Source organism: Saimiri boliviensis, chromosome 5 (genome assembly GCF_048565385.1).
Source record: "Saimiri boliviensis isolate mSaiBol1 chromosome 5, mSaiBol1.pri, whole genome shotgun sequence".
Lineage (NCBI taxonomy): Eukaryota > Metazoa > Chordata > Mammalia > Primates > Cebidae > Saimiri > Saimiri boliviensis.
Genome location: NC_133453.1, coordinates 67,275,373 through 67,293,512, shown reverse-complemented (window position 1 = coordinate 67,293,512; position 18,140 = coordinate 67,275,373). Strand labels below are relative to the sequence as shown.

The 18,140-nt window shown below is 41.1% G+C and overlaps 1 protein-coding gene across 3 annotated transcripts in view; it reads left to right on the top strand.

Moving 5' to 3' along the window:
- The window catches only part of ITGA6 (integrin subunit alpha 6), an 81,470-nt gene that overhangs the window by 51,370 nt on the left and 11,960 nt on the right, over window positions 1-18,140 (top strand). For all 3 annotated transcript variants that reach the window (XM_074399464.1, XM_003921868.4, XM_003921867.4), the window contains 15 exons: window positions 272-390; window positions 3,598-3,696; window positions 3,972-4,033; window positions 8,934-9,094; window positions 9,270-9,413; window positions 11,113-11,228; window positions 11,355-11,544; window positions 11,633-11,716; window positions 11,815-11,894; window positions 12,047-12,124; window positions 12,212-12,314; window positions 13,566-13,739; window positions 15,015-15,110; window positions 15,209-15,319; window positions 15,417-15,515. In XM_074399464.1, coding sequence (XP_074255565.1) covers window positions 272-390; window positions 3,598-3,696; window positions 3,972-4,033; window positions 8,934-9,094; window positions 9,270-9,413; window positions 11,113-11,228; window positions 11,355-11,544; window positions 11,633-11,716; window positions 11,815-11,894; window positions 12,047-12,124; window positions 12,212-12,314; window positions 13,566-13,739; window positions 15,015-15,110; window positions 15,209-15,319; window positions 15,417-15,515 — 1,716 coding nt within the window. The remainder of the gene's footprint in view (window positions 1-271; window positions 391-3,597; window positions 3,697-3,971; window positions 4,034-8,933; window positions 9,095-9,269; window positions 9,414-11,112; window positions 11,229-11,354; window positions 11,545-11,632; window positions 11,717-11,814; window positions 11,895-12,046; window positions 12,125-12,211; window positions 12,315-13,565; window positions 13,740-15,014; window positions 15,111-15,208; window positions 15,320-15,416; window positions 15,516-18,140) is intronic.

The window sequence follows — 18,140 nt, the reverse complement described above, 5'->3', positions numbered from 1 at the left end:
CCAATGAAAGAGGTGCCCCTTCCTCAAGTGTGGTGGGGGCGGGGGTGGATAAATGGCCTCAGGGGGCCGCATGCGGCCCGGGGGCCGCAGTTTGGGGACGCCTGTGTTAGATCATATAAATATTTATGACTTGTATATAATTTAATATAATTTACTTACAAGTGAACTTTCAAATTTCAGTTCAAAAGAAACTTGTGTGTCTTTTTCAAAGCATAGTTAAGAAGTTCATGTTGATAGTGTAATGTCCATTCGGATGCCCTGTGTATTTTAGGTTCTCGAGGGTACCTCACCCTATTTTGGATATTCAATTGCTGGAAACATGGACCTTGATAGAAATTCCTACCCTGATGTTGCTGTTGGGTCCCTCTCAGATTCAGTAACTATTTTCAGGTCTGTTATCTATGATTTTAGCGTTAAGCGTGTTCTGTAATAAGTCATCATACCTATACTTAAAGGTTTATATGAATTGTGATGCTATTTCTTTTTTTTTTTTGAAGGTAGTAAACAATGTAATAAAAACCTGTTTTGTAAAATATTTTAAAGTATTTGAGGAAAACATAGATCCAAGTTAGAATTTTTACTTCATATATTTTTAAAACCTTAATTTTGATGAAGAAAAAGCAAAACACATATAAAATGTGACAGTACAAAGAACATACAGAAGGAAATCCCCTATAGTTCACCATGCATTATTAAACTCCATAATCTTGATTTCTATTGTTTATATTTTGTGATTGTACTGTGTATATTTGACAAAATTAAGACCATAATTGTGTATGATTTTGTAATTTTGTCTCTTTAGGATATATAGTGGATTTTTCCTATGTTATTGAGTACTTTTCCAAAATGAAGTTGACAGCTGTCTATGAGGCGTCTGCTGACTGGTTCATAGCTTACTTAACCAACTGCTGGCCTCTCACTGGATGGTTACGTTGCTTCACAGTTTTTTAATTGCCCCCATGATACAAAAAGCTGTGGAAAACATTCTTACTTTTGTTTATTTCCTTGATTATTTCCTTATGATAAGCTCCTGGATGTGAAATTGCCATATGCGTGTCAAGACTTCTGATTCAGTTTCACCAAGATGAGCCCCAGAAAGGGTGCGACATTCCCATCAGCGATGTTTGAGGCTTCCTTTAACCAGTGCTTTCATCACTGCTGGAAATCACCATCAAAACTAGGAAGAGTTTTTTGTTTGTTTTTTAATTTTCAAAAAGTAGCAGATTCTTCTTCTTGTAAAAAAAAAAAAAAAAAGTTAATCATATAGAATTATAGGAAGTATAGTACATTATTCCCATCTTCCACAAAACTTTTGAGCATCTCTGTACTTCTAGGGTATCATCAAAAGGCTACACTGTAACTTTTGCTGTCTAATCTGGTTTTTAAAATTTTTACTATTGGGATATCTCTCCTTGGCAATACAATAGATGACCTAACTTTAGTCAGTTAAGAATTTGCCTCTGTCTGTGTGTAATTGATGCTTTAATATCCTTACTTTCCTGTCCTCAGAAGTAGGTTGACTATCAACCCTGTATACTTGTTCCCTTTTTACTTGCAGATAGTATGAAAGTAAAACTCAACAATTGTTAGATAAGAAGAGGACTAACCTCCCCTTATTTTACAAATGAGGAAACTGAGGCCCAGGACTTGCTTGAGCTTTTAAGCCTGGAGCCTGAGAGACAGATGTAGTACTTAAATCTTCCCAACTTTAATCCTGGGCATTTTTTCTGCTAAATTGTACTAGCACTTCAGGGTAGTTAGTAAATAAACACCAATTTTAAACATGAGGCAGCCAAACGAATAAGATTTATTTTCTGTTAAAAGACATCGTTTTCGTAATTCATATATACTGTGCCCTCAAAATTGTATGTGTTGTATGTTTAAAAAAAAAGAAAATATGCCCTAAGCAGAAATGTCTGTTAAAATATTTTCTTTTGAAATTTATGTCACCCTAAAGCATTAATACTGTAATATGTAAAAATACTATATCTGTGGCAGCTGATTGTAAAATACTTGTGAATTTTCACCTTTTAAATATGCTTTAAAAATTTAAGAATGTATCTAGTTAGTATCTTAGAACCTAGCAGCTGTGTAAATGCAAAGTAAAAATAGAAAGGTAAACAATGAAGATAAAGGAAAATAGAAAAACAGGGAAGGTGGATAGTATTTGGCCTTTTATTGGCCCCTACCTTCTCCATGAATGGACTTGTGCTCTCGCCGGCCTACCAACAGATTGATTCCAGAAGTTTGAGCTAGCCGTTTCGGATTTGGAATGCATTGTCTTATAGAAACACTATTCTCCAGAATGGCTGGGTTTACCACAAGCCCACCAGAGTCAGCCTAACTGAATCCACCTGGTAATGAAACCCCAGGCCCCATTCTGAGTTCTGGTGGGGAGCATTGGAGGTGGCGGGCGGGGCAATCTCTCTACCCACTCGTACCCCTCAACCCACCGCATACCTGCATTGCTTGTGCTTGTGGCAGTAGGCAGGCCATAGACCCATGGAGATGCCTGTGGCTGCCGGGAGCAGGGCTGCCAAAACATATGAAAAGACGTTTTCAGACGGTGAACCGGAATAGGGTATGGAACTGGATTCTAGCTTCTCAAGTGTTTGCGGGGTTGGAGTAGGCAGTGCAGAGGTGGGAAGAGGTTTAAAAGTTCAGGTTTTTGTTTGCAGATATCATGGGGGTAGAAAAGTTGTCAATCCTGGCACCGGGAAGGCAAAGAGTGAAGGTTGTGGGTGGGAGACTCTGAGGGAGGCTGAAGAGAAGGGCAAATGTTTGTAAGATGGAGACTCCCAAATTCAGGATTGCCTGTATTAATTCGCATATCGTAGACACGCTGATCGTGAGCATCTCAGGTATTAGGTGTATATTGGTGTAATTCTTCCAGAGGGTATTTTGGCAAAATTACTCATAACTTAAAATGCACATATTCTTTGACTCTGAAATTCTGCTATTGGGAATGTATCCCACAGATAAACTCAAATGTGTGCATGGATGATGTTTGTGAAAGCAGAAAGCTCCACAACATGAATGCCTACCAATTAGGTACTGGTTAAATAAAGGATGTTAACATTGATACGGTATAACGCCATCAGGCTTGAAAAACAGCTACATCTGTGTATATATAGGACAAGACCTCTGAAATGTTTATGAATTAGAAAAAGCAACATATACAGAACAATGACAATTAAGTTCCCATTTAGTTGAAATTACAAACATATTTTAGTATTTAATTTTAGATCATTTTAACAGAAACTGACACGTGTCTGGAAGAACATACAAGGCTACTTGGGTATTTGGGTGGGAATGGAGACAAAATATTTGCTTTAAAACTCTGAAAGTCCTACATGTTGCACATGTATTCATAAAAGTGTATATGTTTTTAAATATTCTATAATGAGGCTCTGAATTACATACATTTATATGCAGTGACAGTTATTTTCTTCAACGGTGGGGGAAAAAGTCATGTACATTTGTTTTCCTGTAGTTTTAAGCTGTGCTGGGCTGCTAAGGATGCCATCTAGTATGTGAATTAGTCTCACATTCAAGGTAACAAGAGGCTGAGCTTGTTTTTCACTCCTTTGCCTTCAGATCCCGGCCTGTGATTAATATTCAGAAAACCATCACAGTAACTCCTAACAGAATCGACCTCCGCCAGAAAATGGCATGTGGGGCGCCTAGCGGGATATGGTGAGCATCCCTCTATCTTGGTGGGATCCCCCTCAGTTTCCTGATGACCCTATTGCCTGAGGAGCCCAGGGAAGATTGCGGGATTGCTGGGTAAAGGGAAGAGGGTCTGTGAAGTGTTGATGGAACACGTTGCTTATCTGTGGACAGTGTGGGGATTGTAGAGAACACGTTGCTCATCCATGGACAGCGGGGGGACTGGAGAGCTGGGGAACGTGTTGGGTTTTTTCCACTGCAACAATGGATCTTTTAAGAAATATGTGTTTGATTTTATTCAGCCTCAAGGTTAAAGCCTGTTTCGAATATACTGCGAAACCTGCTGGTTATAATCCTTCAGTATGTAAGTACATTTAAAATATATCTATTTTCGGTCTGCCAAGTTGAAAGTTCTGCACAAATCACAGAAACATAAAACTGCAGTGGCCAAAATGGGTCTGTCAATTCTCGTGTAAAGAATTAAGTGTATGATTTGTCTCCCTTTTAATCAGGAGGGCACAGCACAGTGAGGGGGGAATACTCTCCACTTGGTTGCCGTTTGAGTTTTCCAGAACAGATGGTTTAGGACAGAATGGCTTGGAAAAGTACTTACTTGCTACCACAACCATTTCCTCTGTTTCTGTCTTTGAAAAGCAGTGTGGTAAATTGATTTTGTGGTTGTGAGGTGGTGGGTGGTGGTTGTGGAAGGGCAGCAGCAGGAGCCAGACAGCGCAGAATCGCTGCCAGGCTGCGTTCCCCTCCCATCCCCTCCCTCCCAGAGAGGTCTCTGGGCCTCAGAACACCCACCCTGTGTTCCCAAGAGCAGGCCCCTGGGGAATTCGCAGGCTGGCCCTGAGAGGTCAGAGACGTGGACTCTGCTCCTGGTTTCAGCTTTGATACTGACCGACTCTACAGCACAGGGCAAGTCCCTTTACATTTGAGTTTGTCTTTTCCCATCCGTTCAGAACAATGCCTCTAATAGTAATTAGAGCACAGAGTCGTGGTGGTGATCACCTGAGAAGACGTGAAAGGCAGTTTGTCATGTATTAGATACTGTTCTGCTTCCTCTCTTTGTAATTCCAAATGGGTTGTTTTTAATTTTTAATTTTTGTGGGCACATAGTAGGTGTATATATATATTTATGGGGCAAGACAGGATTTTTAACAAGAATTTTGATACCGTTGATGATACTCTTAAGAAGAGGTGGTAGTAAGTTCTCCTCTGGCTTTTTTTTTTGAGACAGAGTGGCGCCAGGTGCCAGGCTGGAGTGGTGCAGTGGCGCGATCTTGGGTCACTGCAACCTCCACCTCCTGGGTTCAAGCAATTCTCCTGCCTCACCCTCCCAAGTAGCTGAGACTACAGGTGCGCGCCACCATGCCCATCTAATTTTTGTATTTTAGTAGAGATGGGGTTTCACCATGTTGGGATGGTCTCGATCTCTTGACTACGTGATCTGCCCACCTTGGACTCCTAAAGCCCTAGGATTACAGGCGTGAGCCACTGCGCCCAGCCTCCTCTGGCATGTTTTGATAGCAGCCATACCTCTTTAGCTATAGCACCAGACCCCTGGCTCCAGAGTCAAGGCCAGGGGCATAGGAATTTCATGAGGGAATTCTCATTCCAGGTCAGGCCATGGTCCTGGCAGCTTGGGATTCTAGTGTACTGTATCTGACACTAAGGGACACTTTGTGAAGAACAAGGTCATTCTGTCCTTACATGTGGGTTGTCAGGCTTTGCTATATACCATGAAGTAATGAGTCCTCTGAAGTGTTCTCGCTGTTATCCAAAGTAGTACTGTTTTCTTTATTTAAAAAGGTGTCCCTTATAATATTCCAGAATGTAACCTAATTCAAATAACCTAAAGTTGCTGCTTGAAAGAGGCAAAAATAGCCACATAAGGACTAGGGTTTGGGACAGTGAATCCTCTCACACATCACAGCTCTGTTCTTAGCTGTACTCTAATTCTTCTTTAACTCTGTATGAAGTTTTATGTGACACTAATGAATGTACCCACTAAGGCAAAAGAATGAAGATACCTGTGATAAAGTTCAATGATGTATGAAAAGGAACAGTTTAAATAAATGGACTATCTTTAATATATTTTTTGCCCCCCTACACCCTATTTTCACTGCCATAAACTCACTTAGCCTTCATCTTCCCAGATTTCAAGCTGTCCACAGGTGGTTTCTCCGTCTCCCCTGCTGCGGGGTCGTCTCCTGCTGTGTGGTCTCTCCATGGGACCTGCAGACCTGGAACGAAGCATTCTTGGAGTGGATGGATTAGGACTTTGTGCACAGGGGGAGTTATGGCCTTTCGCCTTGCTTTTTGATGCAGCTGGCATTTTGTCGAGTGTAGAAAGCAAATCTTTGCGTGGCTTTTAATGACAAGAAAATGTATACCGTGACTCTTCAAAATCGATCATCCTTTCAGTATCATTTGTGTTATTTTTACCTAAATGCCATACCGTACACTGGCCCACTTGGATAACAGGCCCTTTACCATTGTTTGGAATGAATGAGAACGACAAGGAGAAACAGTGATTCTTTGACTAGGCAGGCAGAGAAAATGGGGAAACAGTTTTATTCTATTCTGATTGCCATTTTTTCAAATCACTCTCAGTTTGACTGTAGATGTGAAATCTCATCAGAGCACTCCTGTCTTCCCCCAAATTAATCACCTGTAAGACTTTCTCCTAGCTGTATGTGCAGCATTTGATGCCATGTGTATTACTTTTATGTTATGTAGCTACTCCATTAACCAAGTGTTTATGGGTGGCCTCTTATGGGTAGAAATTTCCTTTGAAGACATTCAAAGAACATTTGCTTTCATTGCTTTTACTTCCACAGCAAATTCTAAATGAACTAAAACAGAACTTCTACAAAGCTAGATAAGTTAATACATCTAAAATCTTCTCCCAGTATCCAAGAATGTGAGCTTATTGTTTGACGGGGCTATTTTAGCTCAGCAGCCCTCAGATGCGGTGTTCCATACATACAGATATCTATAATTGAGCTGTAATGAGTGCTCTACTTGGCTTGCCCCTCAAGGGGTCAGCAAAGGTGGCCTGCAAAGATTTTAAGATGATGTGGACTGTCTGGAGGGTTAGGGAAGGTTAGAGTGGATTTGGCAGATAAACGGTTTTCCTGCACCCACACCTCCCATGCTTTTGCTGTGAGGGGCACTCAGCATGTGAGCCTTTATCTGGTTCATTGTGAAGCTAGCAGGTCACTTATAAATGAATGATGTCAAGGCTGCAGAAGGCCTAAAATGGGGGAGCATTCCATTTGGCAGCTGTGACATTTAAGAATTCTCCAGATGGACACAAAAATTAGTGAAACTGTCAGTGTTTCTAAATTTTGGTCTCAATAGCTCACATTCAGCATAAGAATAATGTCACATCGTGTGTGTGTGCATGTGTGTGCAAGTGGGGAACCAGTTACTCCCACTTCTCTTCATCTATTCTATAAATCAGATGCCTATCGGGTGTCGTGCTAGTTGCTGGAGACTGTGGTGGGGAGTAAGACTGATGTGGTCCCTGTCCTTGGCTTTGCCCCAGTGTGAGAGACACTCAGGAAATCACAGCGTAGTGGGCCTAAGTGTAGAGATTAGAGAGATGGAATAGCCTAGGATCGCGAGCGGCCAGGACAGGCTTCCTGGAGGAGATGAGATCCAAGCTGAGATCTGAAGGGGAAGGGAGGGCTTAGCCAAGCAGGCCAACCGTGCTGGGAGGTAGAAAAGAAGGGAAAGACAGCCGGCGAGGGAAGGAGTGACTCCTGCAGTTGTCAGGAGGCAAGTGAGACCGGACATCTAAGACCCTGTAGAAAGCAATCACCTTTTGTGTTTGTGAGAGACTTAGAAGCTGGTGATGCCTCTGTCCCTCTTGGTATGACCCCAAGCCCCCCCCCCCCCAAAAAGGTCTCTTCCAACTCTAAGGTGAATATTAGAATGTGAGTTATTCATTTGCTGTGTTTTCTCTAGCAGACTTCTGTCCTGGAGGTTTGCTTTCCCTTTTGCTGGTTAGTGAGTGCTTAATGAATGTAAGTAATTTAAGTATTGGCCCATGAAAAACACAGTTAGCAGCTACCTCTAATGAACCAACAATGCATTCTGAAGTCAAAAATGAGATTCTGATTGTCCACATCCTGGCTTGCCTCCAGGTTCCATTAGTGTAGGTTATCAAGAACGGGCTGTGCCTTCTTGCTCAGTGCAGGGTAGGCAGTTTGGTTGTGTGAGCTGTATTATGCTGACAGACAGGCCCTCCGTCCACTAAAAGGAATATAATTTACCTTTTAACAGTTATTTTTTATTTTATTTTTATTTTTTTGAGACAAGAGTTTTGCTCTTATTGCCCAGGCTGGAGTGCAGTGGTGTGAATTCGGCTCACCGCAACCCCTGCCTTCTGGGTTCAAGCGATTCTCCTGCCTCAGCCTCCCGAGTAGCTGGGATTATAGGCACGTGCTACTACACCCAGCTAATTTTTTAGTACAGACGGATTTTCATCATGTTGGTCAGGCTGGTCTCAAACTCCTAATCTCAGGTGATCCACCTACCTTGGCCTCCCAAAGTGCTCATGACAGGCATGAGTCACCGTGCGTGGCCTCTTTTTTATTAAGGTAAAGATCCCATCCTGTCAAAAGACTTCTCCATCTCTAAAATATATTATTCTTCTGTTTAGACAGCTATCCTTTATCAATGCTTCTTAAACTTTAATATGAATAAGAATCATGTGGTGATGCTATTAATAAAACACAGATTCTGGGGTGACTGGGCCTGAGGTTCTGCATCCTCTCAGGCCCTCAGGAGATGCTGCTGTTCTAGAGCCCTTATCTGAATAGCAAAGGCAGAAGGCTACTTGAATAAGCATTGACTGTTTAAATGGAGAAAATCAGTTTAGGTCCTCAGGGGGAGTGTTGGGTTCTTCTGCTTATCATTAGTATTCTGTGGGTTCATGAACTTCAGCCAGAAACCGATTCTTAAGAACTGCTGCTGCTGAAAGGTTTTAACTTGTTCTTGAGCTCCCCCAGGTGGCCCAGTGAAAAATTAACTTTAAAATATTATTAAAAGCAAAAGGAAGGAAAAGACAGCTTGATTTGAACATCACAATTGTGCAAATGCATATTACCAGGAAATATGATGAGAAACAATGTCAATGGGCAAAAGTGTTTTCTACAAGGAATTAAAATCTTAAAAGGAGTTCAGCATGCTTATGGCAGGACTGTGTATGAATGCACTTAAGTTCATATGATTTTGTTAATTTTATCTAGCAATTGTGGGCACACTTGAAGCTGAAAAAGAAAGAAGAAAATCTGGGCTATCCTCAAGAGTTCAGTTTCGAAACCAAGGTTCTGAGCCCAAATATACTCAAGAACTAACTCTGAATGGGCAGAAACAGAAAGTGTGTATGGAGGAGACCCTCTGGCTACAGGTGAGGGCTGCAGATGGTCAAATCTGTTTTATAAAGAGGACAGAAGAAGGTTATACGGTGATATGCAGATTTCTGAAATTTATTCTAGCAACCTATTAATCAATACAAAATCATTGTTCTGGAATTCCTCAATAGCATTTGTACCTGCTTAACTCTATGACTGCATGATTTTCAGGAAAATATCAGAGATAAACTGCGTCCCATTCCCATAACTGCTTCAGTGGAGATCCAAGAGCCAAGCTCTCGCAGGCGAGTAAATTCACTTCCAGAAATTCTTCCGATTCTGAATTCGAATGAACCCAAGACGGCTCATACTGATGTAAGTCTCTCTGACTTTCATTTTGCCAAAGTTTTTGCCACATTATGATGCTAAATCAAATGTCTTTGAAGAGAATAGAACTAGTGATTTGCTTTAAAGGCCATTCTTTTGTATTAATATGCTTTTTAATGTATGCAAAGTTTGTTAGAGAAGACTTGTTCCCCAAATTATCAATAAACATAGAAACATATGAAATACAATTTGGGGCCAGAGTGTATTTTTCTTCTCATTTTTGGCCATTATAACTTATCGAGGCTGTAATTGGTAGAGCTTATATTCTCACATTGTTTCTCTTTTAGCTGTACATGGAAAAATACATTGTGTTTTACCATTGAGAACACTGAAATATGGAAAGCATTATACATTAGTGCCTAATGTAGCCTAAGTCATCTTTGGAAGAAAAATGTGTATTAGATGGCCTGCTGGATACCTCATATGAGGTGGGGTCTGCTTGCTAGGGATTTAGGATGGTTAAGATGCAAGGTTAGCCCAAGGAGCTATGACAGCTTGATTTGGCATTATGTTATGTTCTTGCTTTCAAAATATAATTGATGACGGTCTGGTGTGGTGGCTTGTGCCTATAATCCCAGAATTTTGGGAGGCCGAGGCAGGTGGATCACCTGGGGTCAGGAGTTTGAGACTAACCAGCCTGGCCAACATGGTGAAATCCAGTCTTTACTAAAAATACAAAAGTTAGCCAGGTATGGTGGAGCATGCTTGTAATCACAGCTACCCGGGAAGCTGAGGCAGGAGAATCGCTTAAACCCGGGAGGCAAAGGTTGTAGTGAGCCTAGATGGCATCACTGCCCTCCAGCCTGGGCAAAAAGAATGAGACTCCATCTCAAAAAAAAAAAAAAAAAAAATCTAATCGATGATGAGTGTCCACTCTGGGGCTCCTGGTACTGTTGCCTTACTGATGCAGCTTTGCGGAAGTGAGTCCTCACTGCCTCAAGGCTCAGGAGCTGAAGCTTTCATCTACACATTGCCAATCATTTTTGTCACCAAACATAGTTCCTTATATTTCTGTATACTTTTATGTACTCCTGTTACTGTTTTGTTAATATATCTTGTGTACCTTCCTAGTTCTGTAGCCAGAGATGATTTTCCTAATTATTTATCAGTGTGATTATCAAGTACCCATTAGCATGGTGCTAGTGTGCTGTTTGCTTACCTGACCTTAAACTCTGTTTCCTCATCTCTACAATGGGGCTAATAGTGATAGTATCTTTCTAGAGGCCTGTTGTGAAGAGTAAATGAATTACATAGATCGAGTGTTATAATCATTGGCATCATTGTTATTATTGATACTTCTTACTGTAGCCTTGTAAAGTTAGAATGGTGGTTATCCCCATGTGACCTATGATGAAACTTGGACTCTGAAAGGTTAAGTGACTTGCCAGAAGCCCCACAGCTAAGTAAGGGCAGAGCTGGGTTTCAAACCCAGAACTGTATGGCTGCTGGGTCACACTCTTCTATACCACACTGCCTCCATGCCCTGATCGAAGTGTTCTTAAAACACAAATTTTACTAACGGACAAAATGGGAATTTGATGTGTGGTAAAGTACATTTAAAGCTTGAATCTTGCAATGATAATCATTACACAGGGAAATTAACTGTGTGGAAATAGCCAGTTACCTACATAGATGCCTTCCTGAGTCCGGAATGGTATAAATTAACAATAGTTTGATTTTCCTACAGGTGCACTTCTTAAAAGAGGGATGTGGAGACGACAATGTATGTAACAGCAACCTTAAACTAGAATATAAGTTTTGCACCCGAGAAGGAAATCAAGACAAATTTTCTTATTTACCAATGTAAGAATCGCTGTTAGCACTAGCAAAAATGATTTTGGCTTCACGGTGGGTTTGTGTTAACAAAGTTTACTGGAAATGTATTGAGGACTTTGCCTTTTTGTTCTTTTTTTTTTTTTTTTTAAATAGTCAAAAAGGTGTACCAGAACTAGTTCTAAAAGATCAGAAGGATATTGCTTTAGAAATAACAGTGACAAACAGCCCTTCCAACCCAAGGAGTCCCACAAAAGATGGCGATGATGCCCATGAGGCTAAACTCATTGCAACGTTTCCGGACACTTTGACGTATTCTGCATATAGAGAACTGAGGGCTTTCCCAGTAAGTATGAGAGACCAGCTGGGAGGGGAAAAAACAACCCTGTGTGACAAATGAATGGATTGTGACCTACTGCGTGTTTCTTTTACAGGAGAAACAGTTAAGTTGTGTTGCCAACCAGAATGGCTCACAAGCTGACTGTGAGCTTGGAAATCCTTTTAAAAGAAATTCAAGTGTAGGTGATGCCTTCACATACTGTATTTCACTGTTTTAAATACCATTGCAGTGTCTATATGCATGGTCTGTGTTAACAGCTGTTTATATTTTTTTTAGGTTACTTTTTATTTGGTTTTAAGTACAACTGAAGTCACCTTTAATACCCCAGATCTGGATATTAATCTGAAGTTAGAAACGTAAGAGTACATCAACCTCTCCATTCAGAATTATTTCATGAAAACATGGGCAGTCAATGAATTGGCCCTGATCTAACTCATAAAAGAAGTCTAATTGTGATGAGAAAACTGACTGGTAAAATACAACCCTATTGTTTCCTTTTCATTTTTAGAACAAGCAATCAAGATAATTTGGCTCCAATTACAGCTAAAGCAAAAGTGGTTATTGAACTGCTTTTATCGGTCTCAGGGTAAGTGTTTGTGTTTAGCATAACAAATCAGTGTTTGAAAGAACCATTTACAATCCTCACTAGAACTGGTGTTTTTAAATTTGACAGAGTTGCTAAACCTTCCCAGGTGTATTTTGGAGGTACAGTTGTTGGTGAGCAAGCTATGAAATCTGAAGATGAAGTGGGAAGTTTAATAGAGTATGAATTCAGGGTAAGTTGGAGCAGTTGGTCGTTGCATCATACCCAAAGGTAACATATGCTAGGTATGGTCTTGAGTATGTCATTTTAATAATAATATTAAGCATTATAAATAAATCATCAGTTAATAATTAGTTTGCCAGTTTTTAAACAGTATACTGGCTTATAGTAAAAATTGTATCCTGCAGGATGGAGAACAACTGTCCCTGTTCAGAATCCAGTTTAGTTTAGAATGTGTTAGGATTTCTTCCTTCCTCTATTATTAGGTCATCTTTCTTATTGTTTGTGGGTGAAAGAATACGAATGTGTGCTTACCTTTCACAAGCCCAGTTTTGTGGTGAATCCAGATTTGGTTTATGCCCGTAGGAAAGGCAGTGATTGGCTCTGAACCATTTTGAAGTAGGGAATCACAGTGACTCCCTGTCCTGTTGAATAAACATCAACATATGGTACAGAGTCCGCTTGTAACTCACACATGGGTTTAGGTCTGTGCGGCTGAAATCACATTTCTGAAGGCATAGTGACCGTTGTGGTGAAGGCCTCAAATGGCAAGCATGGGCCCACCTCTGACTCCAGCAGGATGAAGAGGCTGAGTTCTCCTGTGTGTGTCTCTTAGCATTACAGACACAGCTGGGGCAGGTGGTGGCGGTGGTTACGATCTCTATGCAGGTGTGGTTGAAAGAAGTCTTTGAGTTCCAGGACAGTCTCCACACCAAGAGAGCTCTTACTTCCTGTGGTTGGCTTCTGCTGCAGGATGTCGCCCTGTTCCCAGCTTAGACACTCAGATTCATGACTGTCCTAATAGTTTTGCAGAATCTCCTCTGGAACAGAGGCAGCTTCATTTTTTTTTTTTGCAGTGGATGGGGTTTTCCAGAAGCAGGTTGTTGGTACACTGCCTTGGCACAGGCCTTGTCATTGGCCAAGCAGGGTGGTTACACGGCAGGTCACAAATTCACACATACTTTTCCCTCGGCATATGTTGAGAACATGGTACGTCTACACTGCTGAGTCCGTTGCATACAGCAGTTGTTCTTCGAATGAGTTAGCTATCATTTGCCCTTTGACCTTTTTGCTTTGATTTACAAAAATCCTTAAGCACAAGTCTTTACTGCGAACGCCCTATCTGTAGTCCATTTTTGGAGCCTGTGCTTTAATTACAGGATCATGCTGGATATTTTAGCTTCCTTCTCTTGGTAAGAGGAGCGGCTACTTAAATTTACATTGAGAACATTAGAGTGAGATAATATGTATTATTTTCTAACAGGTCATTAACTTAGGTAAACCTCTTAAAAACCTTGGCACAGCAACCCTGAACATTCAGTGGCCAAAAGAAATTAGCAATGGCAAATGGTTGCTTTATTTGGTGAAAGTAGAATCCAAAGGATTGGAAAAGATAACTTGTGAGCCACAATGGGAGATCAACTTCCTGAACCTGAAGGTATGTTGGTAGATTTATCCAATGTCTCCATAAATGCAAATTAGAGAAACTAACTTTTGGGGGGAAAATAAGTACTGTCCTTAGGAAACTGGCATTCTGAGGCATTTTTGCTGGTTAGCGACCATTACAGTACATAAGGCAGAGTCATTCAGTGCTTATTGAGGCAAATGACGTTTTCTGACATTTCCTCATGACCTAGTATATTATATAAGAAGGAGAACTGGCAGATGCTCCTGGGTAATAGAAGCTGCTATTACCCAGGGGCCAGCCAGTGTTCATGCCAAGTAGAACCAAACTCATTGCAAAAGATAATGGCGTCTTAGTGGGTAACCTTGAAAGCTTTTTATGCTTATTTTTTAAATAGTAATTATTTATTGTGTACTTATTGTATCTCTGGCACTATGCTAAACATTTTGTTTGCATTTTGTCATTTCATTCTCTGGATGGTCCTATGAGGGAGTTTCATTATCCCCACCATTTCACAGATGAGGACATTAAGATTCAGAGAGCAAGTAACCCTCAGTCACTTGGTTGTTAGGAGACAGACTCCACATTCAAGCCCTGCTCTGCCTTACGTCAAAGGCTGTACTCTTAAACCCCTCTCTGTACTGCTCCATGCTTAGATAACTGGCCTTATCATCTGTGCTCCAGCTTGATGAAGGTTTGCATGCTTGTTTCTTTTATTTTAAATTCTAAGGTGACTGGGTACGATCAGTGATCGGAGTTGGGTGACTTATAGCATGATCTTCTCATCTGTTACAAATCAAGAGAATCGTTATTACTAATCTGTATGAAAAATGCGATTTTAAAAGTTCTTGTATGGCTTAGTTTTCATTGCTGTGCTCTGAATGAGCTATAAAATGGGTCTTTTTGCTGCTTTCTCTGTTCTTCAGTGTTACTTATTCCTTCAAGATGTGCTGACTACCAAGTTTTAGGAACAGAGCTGGAGGGATCGCTCATCTCAGTATGCCTACAGTTTGGTGGGGATACAGAAGGTCAAAGAGAGCATATTTCTGTTTCTCTGAGTTTTAAGGTCAGAGTGGGAATGAATTGCTTAATAAACTTAGCGCTATGAGTAAATCAATAAACTTGAATTTAGAGTGATAGTACTTGCTGATTTTACATTTATTTCTGTGCCTTTGGCAGGAGAGAGGCAAATATTGTTGATCATGTGAATTTGGTACTGTTTAGGAGGCTATACTCAAGAGGCTTGTATGGTAGCAACAAAGAATTACATAAATTGGAGCTATTTTGGATATAATTTTTTTTTTTCAGGAATCTCACAACTCAAGAAAGAAACGGGAAATTACTGAAAAACAGACAGATGATAGAAAATTTTCTTTATTTGCTGAAAGAAAATACCAGACTCTTGTAAGTATTTTTCAAGAGTTGTGCGTTTTTGAGAGGATAAGGGGAGGGACTTCTTCAGACCAATGCCTTTCGATGACCAGTCTTCCTTTTCTGTCTAGAACTGTAGCGTGAACGTGAACTGTGTGAACATCAGATGCCCGCTGCGAGGGCTGGACAGCAAGGCCTCTCTGACTTTGCGCTCAAGGTTATGGAACAGCACGTTTCTAGAGGTATGACCTTGGCATGAGGCTGTCCCATGGAAGTAATTTGTCTCTGCCTAGGACATGTCTCACCTCCCTAATGCATTCACTAACTCTCTCCAAACAGGAATATTCCAAACTGAACTACTTGGACATTTTTGTGCGAGCCTTCATTGACGTGACTGCTGCTGCCGAAAATATCAAGCTGCCAAATGCAGGCACTCAGGTGAGAGGTTCCCAGCTTCATTCGGGTTCACAGCAAGTCTCTTCCCTGTACTCTACACCCAGGGCCTGAAGTCATGTGCTGTGGTGCTCATTTCCCTTATAGCCTTACTACCTCCATTACAGAGAAAATAGTGTCTTAAGGTACTGGCACTGCAAGCTGCATTTTAATAGAATCATTGAAAAAAGAAGTAAATCTAGGGTCATCCAGTTCAGCAGTGCCCATGGTATATCTGAGAACTATTAGCTCAACTGAAAGAGAGGGTGCACCTCACAGCCCTCTGGAAACCTGTGTCTTCTACCATCTCTAATGCCGCAGCCATTGGTGGAATGTCCCAGTGATGGCCCATGCCATGGCCAGCTGTAATGATTATTAAAGAGCCCTTCATAGCTGAAACCTGAACTGAGCCGTGTAAAATAAGTCCCTGGTTATGTCCCTGGAACAAGTCTAAAATAAGTTCTCTCTCTTGGCCATGTAGCAGACTCTCAAATAATTGAAGGAAATGGTCATGCCTCCTTGGATGTTTCTTATTCTCCTCAGAGCTATGCACCCAGCTCTTGAGTTATGCGTCACATTGGGCACAGCCGAACTGGCTCCCAGCCTCTCCCTTCCTGGGCAGTGTGACTCCCATGCGGCAGAGCAGCTGAGGTGGGATCTGCTTAGTCCCACTTACCCTGGGGCTGTTACCTCTCAGCATCTTGGCAACACACTTCTGTAACACCTGCCTAAAATTTGGTTTTTCAAACCATTGCTGAGCAGCATGTTTGAATTTCTAACAGCTGCTATTTTTGTGTTAGTGTTCTACTGAAACTTCCAGGTGTTTTCATCAGAATTTGTTTTCAAGCTGTGTTTCCAGTATCCTGTCCTTGAGCTGTCTGTAAAAATCTAAATGTATGCCTTTAAGTGTATCTTTATATTTTAGGTGATTTGCTTTGGGTCCATTGTTTCAGTTTTCAAAGTAATTTTGAATCTTGCTTCATCATTTGCTTCCTCAACTTTCTATCCTTGAAAGTTTTAAAAACCGAGAAGCAAGTTCTCTGTCTTCATCCACGTAATGACCAAAATGTTGAATAGGACTAGGTGTAGAACACTGTGGTGAACCAATAGTGAGGGGTTCCTTGTGGGGGTGTAGAACCCACAGGGACTAGCATCAAGATCGTGAGGCAGAATGACTGCGTATCATGGTGGGAATCATGAATGGGAATGTTTTGCAAGAGAGACTGGAGAAAGATGTGAATTCCTGCTCTTACATTACTCTTCCAGTCTACTTATGGAAATGTTCTGGCTTCAGTCATTTAGCTAGCTGAAAATTCAGGGAGCTGCCCAAATCATTCTGTTTTCTGAAATACTGTGGTCCTTACAGTTGATTATCCAAACAAGAATATATTTTTGTTTTTATTTTTTGGAGATGGAGTCTTGCTTTGTCACCCAGGCTGGGGTGCAGTGGCAGGAACATGGCTTCCTGCAGCGTTGAATGCCCAGGCTTAAGCAGTCCTCCTGTCTCACCTCTTGAGTAGTTGGGACCACAGAGATGCCACCCACACCCAGCCAACTTTTCAGTTTCTTTGTATTGCCAGAGACTTACCGTGTTGCCTAGGCTGGTCTTTACCTTCTGGGTTCAAGCAATCCGCCTGCCTCAGCCTCCCAGAATGCTGGGATTATAGGTGTGAGTTACTGTACCCAACCCCAGGATACATTTGCCTGAGACAAATGCTGTACTGGGCAAGCTGCTGGAATGTGGTATCAACCAGCACTGTCCCAGGCTCTACAGGACATATCAACAGGCATTATAAGGGACTTTCAAATAAACCACACCTTCCCTAAGGATCCTTTCTCTGCATCTATAAAGGTAACAGATGTAGCTTTCTATAACTGTAAATCAGCAACTCTTGAAAATCACTGGGATTTTAGAGCTAGAAAGAGAAAACATTAGACGGAAGGGACTAACATTAGTGAAGCCTTAATAAAATGTCTACAACTTACTATATACTTTATCATTTAAACTTCAGAAGAATGCTCAGGTACACATTGTACTCATTTTACAAACAAGGAAGCAGACTCGGGATATAATTTGAGACCCTCAATTGAAACCTGTAACTGTCTGACTTCAGGGCTTCTGTTCTTTGACTCTGTGACACTTGGTCTCCACAAAGTCCCCAAATCTCAAATTCAGATAAGAAAACTGAATCCAAGGAAAGACGTCTCCCCCTTGGGAGCAGAGCTCAGACCAGACCTTGCATCTGATGTCTCCTCTTCATGTCTCTCTTCTGGAAGATAATGGAGCTGGGGGCACTGCTATTCAGTCTAATGGCTGGGTCACAAATGAAAATGAGGTTCTCTTGGGCCTTTTATATTCTTAGAGCTTGGAGAACTCATGCCTCCCAATTGGAATTGGTGTCTTCACTATGATCCTACTTTAATAATTGGTAGATTTGTGAATGGGTTACTGGTCTCATATCTAGAACCCATGTCTTTTGAAAATTAAGACATTTTCTTAACTTCTAGTCTTCTGATACCTTTTCTATTTTCTGTGATTTCTGAAATACAATAGCTCAGACATCATATCTGCACATTTCTTTAGTAGGTTAAGCTGTCGTTTTTCTGTGCATGAAGATCTGAGTTTAATGT